The sequence below is a fragment of the Marmota flaviventris genome, chromosome 15 (genome assembly GCF_047511675.1).
Source record: "Marmota flaviventris isolate mMarFla1 chromosome 15, mMarFla1.hap1, whole genome shotgun sequence".
In the NCBI taxonomy this organism is placed as follows: domain Eukaryota; kingdom Metazoa; phylum Chordata; class Mammalia; order Rodentia; family Sciuridae; genus Marmota; species Marmota flaviventris.
Window position 1 is genome coordinate 35,438,436 of NC_092512.1, and position 17,399 is coordinate 35,455,834.

At 39.6% G+C, this 17,399-nt stretch overlaps 1 protein-coding gene across 1 annotated transcript in view; it reads right to left on the bottom strand.

The window, feature by feature from the left end:
- The window catches only part of Grhl2 (grainyhead like transcription factor 2), a 103,433-nt gene extending 88,859 nt beyond the window's left edge, over positions 1 to 14,574 (bottom strand). Inside the window, exons 1-3 of the mRNA XM_071602425.1 lie at positions 14,407 to 14,574; positions 6,400 to 6,467; positions 1,515 to 1,908 (exon numbers count right to left, since the gene is read on the bottom strand). Coding sequence (XP_071458526.1) covers positions 1,515 to 1,908; positions 6,400 to 6,467; positions 14,407 to 14,574 — 630 coding nt within the window. The remainder of the gene's footprint in view (positions 1 to 1,514; positions 1,909 to 6,399; positions 6,468 to 14,406) is intronic.
- Between the last annotated feature and the right edge of the window lie 2,825 nt (positions 14,575 to 17,399).

Below are 17,399 nucleotides of genomic sequence, written 5' to 3' on the forward strand. Positions count from 1 at the left end.
GCTAAAGTTTGAAAGAGTGACATACCAAGTTTTAGAAAGAGTGTGGAAGACAGGCATCCTCATACATTGCCAATGGGAATGAAAACGGTACCATCACTTTGAAGCACTGTGTGAGAGTCCCTTGTAAACTTAAATGTGCATTTACCAAATGGCCCAGAAATTCCAGCCCTAGGTATTTGCTCATGACAGGCCTCTGTCCACATTAAAAGATACACATGAAGCTGGGCATGGTGGTACACGCCTGTAATCCCTGTGGTTTAGGAGGTTGAGGCAGGAAGATCACACGTGTGTTCAAATCCAGACTCAGTGACTTAACCAGGCCCTAAGCAACTCAGTGAGATCTCTCTCTAAATAAAATACAAAAAAATGGCTGTACCAAATAAAATAAAATAAACACATGAATATTCATAGCAGCATTATTCATATTAGCCCCAAACTGGAAGCAACCAAAATCTATCAACTGGTACAAAGGTAAACGAACTGTGATATACACTTACCATGGAATACTACTCAGCAATTTTTAAAAAATTATATAAGCAACATAAGTGAAACTTAAAATTATGCTAAGTGAAAGAAGACAACATAAAAGACTATACACACACTCTATCATTCTATTTACCTGACATATTTAAAAAGGCAACAATATAGTAACAAAGGCAGGTTGTTAGCATTTGCCAAGAGCCAAGGGAGGGAGAGGGGGTTCAAGGGAACTTTTAGGGTGAAGGAACTTTCTACATGGTGATTCCAAAGACATCTACATAACTGTATACAAACCAAATCTCTCAAACTCAGCACTCTGAACATATGAACTTAAACAAGCAAGCAAAGATAATTGTTCTTGTACATTCTATGGGCACCTGAAAATATGTAGTTTCCAGCGTGAAATACAAAGCACACACACATAAACTGGACTATAGATAGAACACCTTCTCCTCGAATATTCAATCCAACAAGGTTTTTAAAAATGACATTGTTTTTAAAAAGAATTGACAGGCAATGTCGTTTGCTACTTATCATTTGGGAGGTTATTACTAGAGGAGGTCAAGGTAGAAACTTTACTAAGCAAGATCAATTTCATTTTTTCTTTTTGGTAGGGATTGAACCCAGGGGCACTCAACCACTGAACCACATTTCCAGCACCCCCCCCCTTTTTTTTTTTTTTTTTTTTTGTATTTTATTCAGAAACAGGGTCTCACTGAGTTGCACAGGGCCTTGCTAAGTTGCTGAGGCTGGCTTTGAACTCATGATCTTCCTGCCTCAGCCTCTGGAGCCACAGGGATTACAAATGTGCACCACTACGCTTGGAAAGAATATTTCTTAATGCCTCAAAAATATTTAATCTTAAGACTAAAGCTAAAAGGATCTGTCATTTAAGAGTCGAGAAAAAATAGCAATGTTCTACTCACATCCACTCACCTAGAGAAAATTCCAGAACACCTAAACTCACATTTCCATTCATTTAATCCACTTAAAAAGAGAAGAGAGAGCACAGTGGAGCTCGGGCCCTGGCTCACCTCCGTGGTGCCGTCTTTGAAGCCCTCGCTGTAGGTGCTGTCCGGGGTGCTGCGCTGGTCGTCCTTGAGATAGGTGCTGTGGCTGGCGATGGAGGGCAGGTCGTACTGAGTCTGTTCAAAGATAACCACGCGCTGCTCCTCCCCGTCTCCCCGGGTGTAGTGCCCAGGTTGGGTCATGAACACAGGCGTGAAATCTTCAGCTTTGACCACGGTGATCCCTGACACCGGGATGATGGCGGGGCTCTCGGTGAGGTTGACGCTGTACTGTTCCCGCTTTGAATGCTCCAGGTGCTCTTGATTTAGGGAAAGGTTCACGGGAACTGTCTTTAGGACCTGCACGCGGTTTTCTCCTCCACTCAAATTACTCTGGGCTTCACTGGCGCCAAGACAGTTTCTGTGTGTACAGACCCGACCCCGCAATGTCATACAATTAGAAAAGTCACCACTTAGCCACTCACAAGAAAATACCGGATGCGGGCAGTCATTAGGGGGAAGGTTGACAGGGAACCTCACAACAAAATGCAAAGGATCTTTGCATCACCAGAAGCAGGACAATAAGCCATGCATGTCCCTGGTATCTCCCAATGTCAACTACTCAGTGCCACCATAGAGCATTACTGTTCAAAAAAAAAAAAAAAGAGTTGACTCTAAATCTGATCATGCCTTTAGACCTAACTTTCAGCTCTTGGGAATACAGGAACTGGAAGAAATATTTAAAAAACAAAAAGAAACAAACCAGAATGTAGCACACCTGACTGACGTAAATTTGTCAACAAGTCAAAGGCACAAAAAACAAACAAAAAAAACCCAACAACAACAACAATAAAAGAGGAAGGAGGACAGTTTTAAATCAAAAATTATTTTAAAACCCTAATAATCAAGTATGATGAGTGGATGAGTGGATCATGTTTGGACCCTGACTTGAACAAATTGAAGAGATAGTAGGAGAGGCAGGGGGACTTTTTGAGGAAATTGACTATGGACTAGGAACTTAAGAAAGTAGCATTAACATAGTTGGTTGTGATAATGATTTTGTGTTTATGTAATAAAATATTGTTTTTAGAGGTCCAAATCAGAAGAGGTTAGAAGTAAAAAGACGGTGGGGTCAGGATTAAAATGAAGGAAGAAAGAGTAAGAGGGAAATTGTGGATACCAAGGCGGTGTGATGAAAATTTATCAGTATGAATTGGAAGATGTAATGAGCATTTGAGGAGGACATTGTACTGTCCTCTGCACTTCTGTATGTGGTTGCAAACTCTCAAAAGTTTTTAAGAGAAAGAGAGAAACACAACAGGATAAGCATGGTAATTTGAAGAGTGGAAGGAGGGATATTTTTCACCATTCTGTGGGTTAAATTTCTTAAAGGAAATAAGAAATAAGAATTTAACATAAAGTATCTTTCCCAAATTGAGAAATAGCTTGAGTACATAGATAGACATTGTTAGCACTGAGGTACTTTTGGATCTTAAGGAAGTGCTATGATTGGGCAGGAAGTGGTGGGCACACCTGTAATCCAAGTGGCTTCAGAGGCTGAGACAGGAGGATTGTGAGTTCAAAGCCAGCCTTGGCAAAAGTAAGGTGCTAAGTGAGACTCTGTCTCTAAATAAAATACAAAATAGGGCTGGGGATATGGCTCAATGGTCAAGTGCTCCTGAGTTCAATCCCTGGTACAAAAAAGAAAAAAAAAAAAAAAGCCGTAACTGGGCTTATGGATAACAAGATCTCTGACCTCTTGGCTGGTAGAGAGAAAGGAGTGGGTTTAGAAAATTAATTCTTGGCAGGTTAGAATGAAATACTTTCATTTAGATTAAAGAATTCCAGGAAAGAGCAGAAGCAAAGAGGAACATATAAATGGAAGATAATTATTGATAGAAAACTGATTTTACTAGCAAGATCCCTCTGCTCCGTAAAATTGGAAGAGGGGGCACTTTTATTCATTTATGACTATTCTCCATATTATGGAGATAAATAGACATTTTCCATGAAACCTTGTCTTAGATAATCTGGGATGTTCTGGATTTTTTTAAATCTGCTTATTTTTTATATAGCATGTACTTTCTGGGGCTGTTTAGCATCTCTTATGGAGTGAAATATTTGAATAAAATTTTGTCTTCCAAAAATTGGGCTCTCTTGGCTCCTTTCTATCATGAGAAGTCCAATAGCCTCTGAGCTCACCTATCAAGCAAGACATGGATGTTTTTAGCTTTGAATTTTCAGATAAAACTTCACAGCGAAGTTTGAAGAAAGAAAGGTTCCCCATGAACAAAGCCAAAAGAAAAATAGCTAAACATCTCTGAGTCTGTCACAGTTCTGTAGAAACAATAATAATAATTCTAGGAACTCATACAGACATTCTGGCTTTCAGCATTAACCCGTTTTCATGGTAGGATCAATGGAGTGAATCACATATAAGACACAGTGAAGATTTAGAAATTATGTTTCATCTGAATCCAGTTAGGAGGATGATGCCAAAAGCCAGACCACCCATTTACATCAGCACCTCCTAAGCCCCGTTGTTTAGAACATTGCATGGAATGTTAATGGTTGTTCCTTTAAAAAAGAAACCTCATGATAAAATCAGTGTTAAAAAAAAAAACAAAAAACAGAAAAAAGTATTGCCATAACAAGACCACCCTGAGTGGGCCTCAACATCATGAACACAGTAAGGGCCCCTGGTCATTCCTTTACTAGTTAAATTGGAACCTAGAATTTACCAAACCCCTCTGGTGGAGAGAAAAAAAAACAACAATTCTTGTGGATAAGGTCCTGCAGATTGAGTAATGATGGGTTTGTCTACCCTGATTGGTTGCCAAGGCAATTACCCACTTTCCACTCTGGACTTCACACAGGCACATTTTTTGACTTTGCCAGAATATTCAAGCTTGTCTATAGTCTATTTCAGGCCAGATTTTTCAGTTCTTTATTTCATGTAAAACATGAATTTTAAACAAAGAGCACAAGTCCAAATATCCTCTGGTGTTCTTATTAACACATAAATCAGCAAACTATAGAGTTGTATAAATCTAGCTGAATTGTTACTACCATATCACCAGGAAATAATCGACTCAGACACCACACTATGATATGTGACTATGCCTCTGTCATGAAATTAACTTCAGAAGCTGATGCCAGAGAATTTTAGAAAGATATCCAAGAAATGGGAAATTAGAACAAAAGAAGAATTATTGTGGGATACTGGCTTACCTGCAATAGAACTTAGAATTGAACTATATTGTAAGAAAAAATTGCCATACAAAGAATGGTGCGCTGAATACATTTTGTAAAAAAAATTGGATTGTGTCATTGAGAGTCTGTTATTTTCCCCAAGTAGTAACTTCTGTATACAAACAGTTGTAATGATATCATGTTAGCACATGGCACCTTAATTCATGAACACATAGCAGATCAAAATGATATCCTTCCAAATTAGATTCAATGAGAAGTCTGCTAAGTCATAATTATTCTATACAAGGTGGTTTACTCTACCTCCTAGCCAGGTTTTTTTTTTTTTTTTTTTTTTAAGGTGCTTCATGGAAATCACAAAAATAATTGCTGAAATACAATGAGTGTTGTCACTCTGAAATGTTGCTCTAAAATATGCCTTAATAAAAATGGCTTCTCTTGCCTCTGATGTATCATGCAGACAGAGCACACAGCCTAGGCTCATTGTGCCCTGACTCCATTGTGATTATTGGCCTAGGCTTAGCAGACAGCACAAGCCATTAGCTCAATAAAACTGGCTGTATGGAGGAAATGTCACAATACCTAAAGAGTGAGGTCCTGAGACCTCAGGATAGTTTCAGAAAGTCCCTAGTGGAACAGTGAATGAGGCACAGACAGTGTGATCTGCTGGGGTGGGTTATATACAGGGGCTGCAGAGCCCAGGGTTGCTAGGGAGCAGAGTGACCTCTGCTAGTAGGCAAAAAAAAAAAACAAAGATCATAATGTCATAGCAGTTTCTATCCAGGACAGGTATGTTTCTGACATAGACACTGGCTAGTGATTTTATTTCTCTTGGCTTCATACTTCCATGTGAAAGAAACTTCTAGAGAAAACCCCTGTGATTTCTCTCCATCCCACTGCAGAGAAAAAGTAGGCGACTTGAAGGGAAGTAGCTGAAGGGTGGTCCCCTCCTTTTGTTTGGATCATTCTGAACCAAAAGACAGCACCCTGCTGTACCATAGTGGTATGACGTTCTACCTTGAGTCACCTAAGTCAAGACTGAAGATTTATGGGCTACAGATTTCAAGTCACATTCTCCAATTGGTTTCATTATACATAAAATTGGTGGCATTTTTCCCCTTTTAAATATCAATTTATCTGTGTCCTGGTTGTTACTGGTTCTTAATTCAAAGGGGTAGAAACGTGTGTGTGCACAGGGGGTGACATAATGATCTCCTAATGGCTTTCCCACCCTTGTACCTAAAGAGCACTCACACAGATCCTGGCCCTCCACCAGCTGCCTCCCTCAGCTAAGAAGGAGCCCTACCACCTCCCTTAGGAAGAGGGATCCTCAATCTTTCCGTGTCTCACTCCCTCCAGGCCTGGCGCATTGGTGGAGCCATGGTACTAGTCAGAAATGTTTACCCCAGCAGTTGGCTCCCTTGCCAGCCTATTCTCAGGCTTCTAAGCCTCCTTGGCAGGCTCCTCATCTGAAAAGCTTGCTGATGACCTTCTGGATGCATAATCAAAACAATGGAATTTTCTCTCCCTAGTGAGAGATTCAGTTTGGGTCCAAACTTTAACAGACAGAGGAGGGCAAAGCGTTTTGAACACATCGCCTCTCAAGAACAAAATTTCATTAGTTGAATACTACTTTTTTCAAAAAAAATGTAGAAAAGGAGATATTCTGGGGGTCTAGTAGATTCCTTTACACCCATCATACCTTTTATCCTGGTCTTCTTGATTGTCACTTGCTTTGTTGACAGACAGCAACCTCTTGTCTCGAGGAACCTGGAAACATGATCAATCAATCAGACTGACATGTAGGCAACAGTGACCGTGTGCAGAACCAGACATCAGTGTAAACAAAGAAATCACAATGGAACATTCTCTGGGAAGAAATGGCAAATGTGTTACTGTCAGGAGATGTTAAAGAGTGAGTAGCTTGATTGACAATGACAGTGGACCCAGAATAAAAGGGGGTGGTGATAAACATAAGGTCACAACAGACATGATTTTGATGACCTTGTCCCTGTCCCTGATATCTTCATGCCCTCCCCACTTTGGAGAGGAGCAACTTGTATGGGTTGAGTCAGGACATGGGTGCCTTTGAGCAGACAGAAGCATCATGGAGTTACAGAAAGCATCTTGTTAAGGAGCAAGACTATCCCTTCCCTCTGATAAGGGACATCAGGTGCCAGCAAGAGCAGGGGGATTGAGGAGGGGACCACACTCTCAGCCAGTGGGGGAACAAGCAGCTAATATGCTTGGACCACCCATTACCACCCTCCCTACACAGCTTGGGAACTTGACTCCACAATTTCTTTTTCCAATGCACTTTCATTATCATCTTAACCCTAATGCCAACGTGTTACCTGAAGTGTTACTGAAAAGGTGCTTAGGAGGACACCCCTAAGTTCTCCAACCATCATCTCCCTGCTGTATCATGGATCCTCTGCTCGGCCATCATTTCCAAACACATGAGTAAGTAGGTTGGGATTTATTTGTTATTTACCTATTTGTCTTTGGATTTTCAATACATCTTCAGATTTTCTTTTAACCGATCTCCTTTGCATCCAAATGCAGCCTTACATATTAAGATATAAACACATTGACGAGAAACATTCTTCCACTGGACACCTTGAGTAATTCCTATGGCCCAGATATGTATGCAAGCCCAGGTAGCTGGACTAGGGAGGTGACAGCAGGGTCACCAAGGGTCAAAACCTAAAGCCTGAGTTGGGGATGTGGCTCAAGCGGTAGTGTGCTTGCCTGGCATGCGTGCGGCCCGGGTTCGAGCCTCAGCACCACATACAAAAAAAAAAAAAACAAAGATGTTGGGTCCGCCAAGAACTAAAAAATTAAAAAAAAACCTAAAGCCTGATTGCCTGGGTTTGACTCTGACTAAACTCAGCTTTCCTCATATCTGTAAACTGAGCTTAATGATCATCCTGTACTTCGTAAGCTTTTAGTAAAATTAAATTAGGTAAATCTTTGAAAGCATTTAGAATGTCTGGTGCTTTATAGGTATTTGTTAAAATAAATCAATTGTAAGTCCTTTATGTCAATTTTGGGAGTCTACAACATACCAGGCATTGTTAAATATTAGTTAGAAATGGCATGAATAAAACATGGTTCCTGTCAGGAATTGAAGAGGACAGATCTAGTCCTCAATACCTAGTACATCAATGTTCATTGCAACTCTATTCATGATAACCCAAAGGAGACAACCCAAGTATATATCAACAGATGAATGGGTAAACAAAATGTGGTGTATCATATATAGGAATATTATTTGGACTTAATAAGGAATGAAATTCTGCTATAATTACAGCAATTATGCTATACTATGGATGAAACTTGAAGATATTATGCTAATAAACTAAGACACAAAAGGAAAAACGTTGTATGATTCCATTTATATGAGGCACCTAGAATAGGTCAAGGGGACAGAAGTCAGAATAGAAATCCCTAGGGGTTGGGTTGGGGAGAATGAGGAGTTAGTGGTGGATGGGTACAGAGTTTCACCTTGGGAAGATGAGAAAGTCCTGGAGATGAATGGTAGAGATGTTCACATAACTTACTTAGTGCCACTGAACTGTGCACTTAATAATGACTAAATTTTAAGTCATGCATATTTTACCAGAATGTGTACTTTGAAGGTGGTAGGGAGAAAGCAGTATTTAAGGAGAAGACCCTGTCTCCCCAGATTTCCTGCGGCTGTGTCCTGGTTTATCACATAGCTCATCCCCACCAGGAGGCACCTGGCTTCTCTACACATACATAGTGTTCCCTAATAGTGTTTTTTAAAAGTCCAGTCCCCAGAGATTTGATGTAAAACTGAGCTATGTGCAGGGTGCTCTGGAAACCTAGAGGACATAGCTTCCGGCATCACTGAGATTGGGAGAGAATTTATTGGGTAGATGGAGAAGGCTTTCTAGCTATGGGAACTGCTTCTATAAAACTCCAGGATATAAGAGAATAAGGAAGTCATTGCCAGAGCAAGAAATGTACAAGGGAGAGAGGTGGCTTCAGAGATGAGTGAAAGCCAGGTGAGGAAGGGCTTTGCACCAGGACAGATGTTTTACTTCATTACGGTCCCTTCCATAGGTTCTGTGCTATGACATAGATACATTCTCCCTGACTTTGAATCATTCCCCACCAACCAGGTGGCATGAAATACCCTATGTCTAAAATCCACCCTCTAGACTCAGCCCCCAGTGCCTCTTGCCTGGGCTGCAACCATCTCCTGAATCATCCCTCCTCTTCTTCACTCAATTCCCACAAATCCTTTCTGCATCCAAGTGGTCTTCATAAAAATGCAAGCCTGATTTTCTCATGCTGCTACTTAAAACTCTCTCATACTCTCAGGAACATAACCTCCAAAAAGCCTCTCATCTCAGCACGAGCAGCCCAGTTGCTACCTATCACACTTGAGCCACAGGGTGTCTATGGCCATGCAAAGCTCCTTCTCAGAGACCTCACACAAAGTTGGCTCAGCCTGGAACACAATGCACTCCCCATCTCCACACCTTTTCCAGGTTTATAGTCCTGACTAGACCTCAAGTCCCATTTGAATTTCTGTATCCATGATAAGACCACAATCTCCATGAGTGCCTATCCTGTGCAATTATGTCCTAAGTGCCTAGGATGTAATAGGGCCTCTCAGAATACTTACTGCAAGAATGAATTCATCAATTCCAATGGCCTAGGGAAGGCAGAACCGAAGAAATAGAAAAAAAAAAAAAAATAGGGATTCCAAACTCACTCCAAAGATGCATGGAAGGGAATGTTATTGTTGCCCAGAGCCACTAGTATGGGCAGACAGCTGGGCTCATATACAGTGTTGAACAAAAGCTATGGAGATGATTACTGTTTGCTGATTATTTGGCTTTGCTGCAATCCAGGCCTCTCTGAACCATGGTCACCTTGGGCTTTGCAGACTGTCTTCAGAGAAACTGAGACCTCTGAACTCTGTCCCCTCTCTTGAGCACTAGATCCACATTTACTATATCTCACCTGGACTTCCTACAAAGCTCCTCAAACTCTTGTTCACCCCACACTCATCTTAGGCATCTTGCTCTGAGCTCTGAACTCCCCCTAACAACTGTCTCACACACACACAATCAGTTGCCAGTTTTTATTCAAATGAATACTTAATAATTTCTTGAGTATATTGCTTTGTCTCTCTGTAGTGCCTGTTTGAATGGGTGATTTAGGGAAAAGGCTCACAAATGCTGATCCAGGGAACTCCCCTCCCCCATACTCATCCCTTAGATCAGTATTTTTCATCTATTGCAATGGACTGCTTTTTGAACTCTCTCCCCTCAATCTACCACTCTGCTGCTGCTGCTACTATAATATATGTAGATAATCTCTCCCATCTATGACACCTAGGTTCAAAATCCTTTGGAATTGGAGGAAATTTAAGTCAAATGTTATAATACAAGGATTATAAACTTTTCATTTTCTTCTGTAAGCTTTCCTTCATTGTCCATAATGGATTTGCACAAACTTAAATGAAAAGCTGATATACCAAAACATCAAGTTGTTGGCCTTAAGTTTAAGTATATATATATATATATATATATATATATACATATATATATATATATATATATATATATATATATATATATATATATTTTCTATTTGTCAATTATTCCTCAAGGAGGCTGGAAAAAAAGAAAAGTAGAAAAGCTGATTTTTTTAAAAATAATTCTCAACAGCTTATAAATATTTATCATTCATTCATTTATTTTGCAAAAAGCAATACCATGCACCCAACCCTGGCCTGCCCTTGCCCTCCAGCCTGCCCTGGCAAGGCTCTTCAAAACAGAGCTGCCGCTTTCTCGATTGACCTCAGTTCCCTCCCCTGTTCAGCTGCACCATTACTTGGATTCCACTGAGTTCAATTTGGCATTTTATAGCCCATGTTTTCTGTCTCCTGTTCCCTTTATCTGACAGGTTCTCTCCTCATCTGTCTACCTGACAACCTCCTCTATTCTTTAGCAGAGCCGGCATTGCTCCCTCTGGAAAATTGTCAGTCAATTTACTGCTCCTAAACACAGCACTTACTCCATGCATGAGTTACAGATTTATAGGTGGTTTATCCTGGCCTGTGACTCTGTGGCTTCTGTGAGGTGGATATCCAATCCACCCTCATGATATCTATCACTACTGTTAGAAGATCGTAGCTAAATTGTGAATATTTGTTGGAGAAACAAACCAACAAACTACTTCCAGCACTACCAGGTCAGCAGAACAGACAGGAACCTACTGACCGGGCAGATTATAACAAACTCTCAAGGAAAATTAAAGTAAGAGTAAGTTGCTACAGTATGAACCCATCCCCCAAAAGTTCACCTATTGGAAACTTAAACTCTAAATTCATGGTAATGAGATTTGGAGGTGGAGCATTTGGGAAGTAATCAGGATCAGAGTAGATTATGAGGATGGGGCCTCAATAGTGACATTTGTGACTTTATGAAAAGACTAAGAGAGACCTGAGCTAGAATACATAATCTGTCATGCTATGTGATATCCTTTACCATGTTATTATGCAGTAAGAATTCCCTCACCAAATGCCAGTTTCATGTCCTTGAACTTCACACCCTCCAGAATTATGAGTTAAATAAACCTTAACTCTCCATAAATTATCTAGTCTGTAGTGTTCAGTTATAGCAACAGAAAACAGACTAAGACATAAATTCAACTCCTTTTTAAAAAATCTAACTAATTAAATCTGTTATGTTTTTCTGTCAAGCCTGAAATTCTAGAAAGTTTCCACTTGATTTTGGAGCTGCTCTTGGTAAGTAGCTTAAACTGCAGTGAGAACTGCACTGGAATTGAGTCCCTAAATTATAAGAGATTCAATAAGTTTTTTTAAAAATAAATACCACTTAATTAGTACACAACATAGCAAGCTTCAAATGTATATTTTAAAATTTTGAACTATTTACAAATAGGCTCAAATAAAAGCATTTTTAAGATAGTGGGCATTGTAATGAAATGGATATTAGGAAACCCAGGACTGTCCTGTGACTGTGGGTAAATTCCACTTAGTTGTCTAACTATAAAATGTAAAATCTGATGGGCTTCACTGCAATGATCCTGTGGTGACACTTAAAAATGTAGGTGAACAAAACTTGAGAGCTATAAAGTATTATACAAAGACATGCCTTTGCCAATTTCCAAGGACAGGGAGCACTATTTCTTTTTGTCTTTTTCTTTTTTTGGTATTGGGAATTGAACCCAGTGGTGCTTAACCACTGAGTCATGTTCCCAGCCCTTTTTTTATATTATACTTAGAGTCAGGGTCTCGCTGAGTTATTTAAGGCCTTGTTAAGTTGCTAAGGCTGGCTTTGAACTTGCAATCCTCCTGCCTCAGCCTTCAAACTTCAAAAGAGGTATAAAAAGTTGATAAAATTTAAATGATAATGTGACAGTAATTGTTAACATTAATTTAACTTCCCAGTTTATATTTTTTAAAAAGTGAGAAATCACTCCTATTTCATTAACATGTCGCTTTGCCATAGGAGAAGGCCTATCATCCCAGGCTATTTAACTTTATAACTCTAAACCCAGTATACATACACTGTAGGCATCCCAGAGAACAGACAAAGCCTCAAATATGATCATTGGAAACATGTCCAATAATTCTTTTCACAGGCACTAAAATGTTTCAAGCAAAAAGAAAGCAAGTCTTCTGTGAAATGAAGGGAGCCAGAACCCTAACAGATCTTGGAAAATATTAATTTGGTACAAAGAGCTGTAGACTTGGCTACAATTTGAGGTTTATGTATTCCATATCCTACGTCACACAATATTGACAGAAAACAATATTTAAACTTTCCTTTGAATCTCAGCAAATGTGTCAGAGGAGAGGTAATCTAAGTACTACATTTAATAATACTTGATTATTAATATTTACTAATACTAGATTATTCTCTGACCCTATGGGAAATAAAATACATTTTAAGCAAGACTTTTTTTTTTCACTGATTAAAAAGAATTGTCATCAAATATAGACATCTAAAACTATGTTCATTTCACAATGACAAAATAAAATAAGAACAATATATTTCTTCTAAATAGTAAAGCTATTAACTGAAATACTAACATTACAAAAGTTAGAAAAATGTAATTATCTGAATGATTAAATCAGAATCACTTTAATGATTGTCAATGGATTTTAAAAATTAAATAAAACTGTCAAGATTTGATTATTTTTTCTCTCATTAGGGAAAACAACTTTCTAAGGATGAAACCAAAAAAAATAAAAAAAAAGCTGAACCTCAACAAATGATCTAGGGCATAAAGCAGATTTGATGATCTGAGCTTCAGAATGATCCCCAAAAGGATTTTGAAAATTTTCACTCCAAAACATTTAGAATTTATCCTTGTACTTTTCAGATGAGATCTTTAGTCAGAAAAGATAAAGAATAAGAAACAACCACAAACAGGAAAGAAGCAAGAAAAGTCTACCATGAAACCATTTGGGTTCTCAGGCTTCTTTTTTTTTCATGTTTAAGTTATTCCTTTATTGTCAGGAAATGAAATGTAAAGCATCCTTGCATCTGGAATCCACTTTTTCCTAATGTTAAGGCCCTTCTCACCATGTCAGGAGTCCCGTTGGGAGTTTCACACTTTCATAGAAGGCCACAACATCTGCCAACTCTGCTGGACTGGATAAAGGGGGATGTCTGCCTAGACCAGCAAGGGTACCCATGAAAAGCACTTCATAGAGTTCTCCAGCATTCCCCAACAACAAAGACGTGTTCATTAGAGTTCATAATATCCTCATTTTAAAAACCCTGGTTGGCTGACCTGTCCATCCCTCACAGCTGTCACTCACCCTTGCTCTTCATCTCAGATAAGACAACAGGAAGCAGAGACTGATGATCACTAAAAGGGAAATTGCTCTTCCTGATGATATTGTCCAAGGATGTTAGTCCCATGATGCAGAGAGAGGGCTTTCATCCCCAGATAAGAGCAACACAGCCAGCTCATCTTTGTGCCAATTCCCAGCATAAAACAAAGATGTTCACAGTCAAATCCAGGCAAAGTATCCCCATCCTTCAGCAAACACTTGTTTATTTTATTCACATTTCAACATTGCTAAGAGAGTAGGTCATATCAGGTATAATCCCTCAAGACAGACTGTTTCTTCTTGTGGGGTTTCCTGAAATGTTCTATTTTGGAAGTGCTATAAAGCAAGTATTTTTTCTAAGGTTGTATTTATTTCATTTTCAGGATTTTTCAAAATAGAAGTTTAGTGCCTGTTGAAACAAATGGAGGCAGTAAGGATTGAAATTTCTGCAAGTCATCCCCTAAAATATTCCCTATAAAACGGAAAACTCTAGAGGCAACCTAGTGACCAGAGAACTGAGCAATAGCTAAATCTTGGTACAGCCACACAATTAATATACTTTATTCACCAAAAATCATAACCACAAAGTAAACATGCCAGTAAGGAAGTATGAGTGATATGATATTAAGAAATATATTTCATAATATCTATGAATGTGCACAAAGGACATGAGAAACAGTTATCCCCAAACGGAAACTTCCTCTGGTGGGTGTGAGGTTGGGCTTCACAGATGAGTTCGCAAAGAGGCAAAGAGAACGGAAGAGGCTGAATTCCACAGAAGTCCACTGGCCTGTTCCTCCCATCAGCAGAGGAGCCCTGGAGGCAGGAAGAGTGGGAAAGCAAGAGGGCAAAACCCACCTTGTAGTAATCATAGAGCAGGCCTAGGGCGGCAGCACTGTCCTCGTCCCCATTGATGCTCATCATCGCCTTGGTGGCCGCTGTCAGGGGGTTCTCCAGGTACGACTTCCAGGCTTCATCCTCGCTGGTGTAGGCTCTTCGGGTGTTGAACGGAGGGTCACTGGGCATGGGCACTAAGGCCACTAGTCTTTTATTACTGTGAACACATAAGAAATGGAGGTTCATTATCAGGGAATTTTCCTGTATGCCCCTAACAAAATACTTTATGTGGACGAGTATTGGTTTGTATACTAGTTTCCTAGAATGGGGAAGAAGAAAGGAAAGGTTAAAACTAAGGCGACTGATGTGCTGCATTTATAAAATCACTAATTAATTTTTTCACTATGAAAAGTACTAACCGGTCTTTAAAAGGTAGCCTAAATGGTGTTTAAGTTGGTCCCCTTCGAACTTGGCTTTCCGTATCCAATTATTCTAAGTAATTTTATTTAATTATTATTTGTTAATGAGTACTGAATGGAACCCTGTGAGAGTAGGTTTCATTTAACTGAGTTCTAATTATAAGTTTGTGCAATACATAAATGTAATCAATACATTAATGATTATTAAACATTGTTTTTTATCTAGTTTAATCTATGCTTGACATTACTAGCAAATTACAGACTAATCTAAGTCTTTCTCAATTAAATAGGCAATATAAGCCCCCTGGCAAACACAGCATATTACATACAGATAATTTTGCATAATAAGAACATGCAGCAACAGCAACAAGACAGGTGATACATAAACCCTACATTGTTGTAGGATTCTACTGTATTTTGGTGATTTAGAAGCTACAGGTTATTCTACTGTATTTTGGTGATTTAGAAGCTACAGGTTATTCTACTGTATTTCGGTGATTTAGAAGCTACAGGTTATGAAGACCATTATGGAGAGTGAGGAGTACATCTGGAGAACTTTCAGTAGAGACAGAAAGGGGCAGTCAGTCAAACATTCCTGGCCGGGTCAATCTTGTGCAACTCCACAATGAACACACAAGGCAGTGTCGTCAGGTGGGTGTGAGAATGACTCAAATACCCAAAGACCATGACGTCCCAGCAGCTCCTCATGCTGGGACCCAAAGTGTCAAGTAAAAGAGCCTGGAGAAGCTTTTCTCTCACTTCCTGACTCTCTTGCTTATTCACTGAAGTGGAACCAAAATGGAACAATGAGACATTGTACTTCAGTAACACCTGCTTTGGCACACAGCAACGTCACACAGACAGGTGACAGGATGAGTTTAGATAACACTGACGGTAATCAAAGGATATGCAGCTACCAACACCTCCTGATGGCCCACAGTTATTATAAAAGAGGTCTCATTTTGCTTACACTCCTTCAGGGTCACCACCGGCTCCCTGTGTAATGGAGAGCTGGTGTGAACCCTCAACACAGAGTGTGTTGAAGGCCCTTTCTATGCTGGTATGCCAGGCACTGGTGGAAGGTCAGAAAAGGGTCTGGGGTAAAATACATCTGAGGGTAGGGGTGGGGCAGGTGGAAAAAGTACATTTAGCAGAGTGGAATTCTAGGATAGATGGTCTCTAGGACTCTGGTTTGAGCTTTTTGTCCCAGTCGTTTGGTGGAGCTGATTAGGAGGAAAGAATATTGCCCACAATTGCAGATGAATTGAATTAAAAGTGTATAATCAGGTTTCTTGGAGCAAATGAGGAAAACCCTGATCAAGGGGCTTACAAGCCACAGGCAGTGTGGTGACATGGAATAGCATGGGCCCTACAAGTGAGTCTTTGCTCAGTTACCTACTATGGAGGAAAGCTGGCTGGACATCAAATTTCAGTTTCTTCTGCCTAAAATAGGGATAGCAATGGCCACTACTTACCCCACAATGTGATTGTGAAGATCAAATAAAATAATTGATAAAATAGGGTCCTGTAAACTGCCCTGTGCTATGTAAATGACAGATAAGGTTATTATTGAACTGCTCTGCAATACTTGTGTACACATCAATTTTTGGTAAAGTTGACTATAATTTAAAAGCACTAGGGCTGGGAATGTGGCTCAAGAGGTAGCACGCTCGCCTGGCATGTGTGCGGCCCAGTTCGATCCTCAGCACCACATACAAACAAAGATGTTGTGTCCACTAAAAACTAAAAATAAATATTTAAAAAATCCTCTCTCTCTCTCTCTCTCTCTCTCTCTCTCTCTCTCTCTCTCTTAAAAAAAGCACTAAAGATAACCATTAATTAAAAAGAAAACATTTATTTAGCAATATTCCATAAGCATTTATGGACAGCCCAATAGGTGCCAGACGTTGTGCCGGATGTTGAGTATGGAGGGACAAGACAGACACTGTCTGTATCCCACACTGCTTGTCATCTAGCAGGCTAGACAGAGGGCATCTATTGCAAAGGTCAGGAGCATGAGAAAGCAAATGGACAGTGTTGTGAAGGTGCATGACAGAAGAGACCAACCTAGTCAGAGAACCAAGAAGGAACAGAACTGAAAGACAGAGAGTTAGGAATGTGCTTGTCAGTTTTGAGAAGGAGAGATGTGGGCAATCATTTTTAAATTGAAGAATATATTTTATAGTGCAGAATAATGGAATTTTCTGACAACAGGAGCACATCTATATTCATTTTGGAGAGTCTGCTAGAGAAATTTGCATATTTTGATCTAACAATAAAATAGCACTTCCATGTTGTAGAAATAGATTCTGAGCCCCCAGCAGTTGCCTCTAAGGGCCAAGACATCATGCATGCTTTCTAAAATGCTCAGTCCCACAGGAAGGAATAAAGAAAGAGCTTCATGGTACAGATGTTCCAAGATGGATGAAAGATCCAAATTCAAAATTCAAAGTATGATTTCTACTGAAAGTGTATTGCTTTCACATCATCAAGTCAAAAAATTGTTAGTCAAACCATCATCACTTGAAAATGGTTCATATTTGCAAGAATCTCACTACTGAAAAAGATCTCTTTCCTGCCTGAGAGAAGCATGTA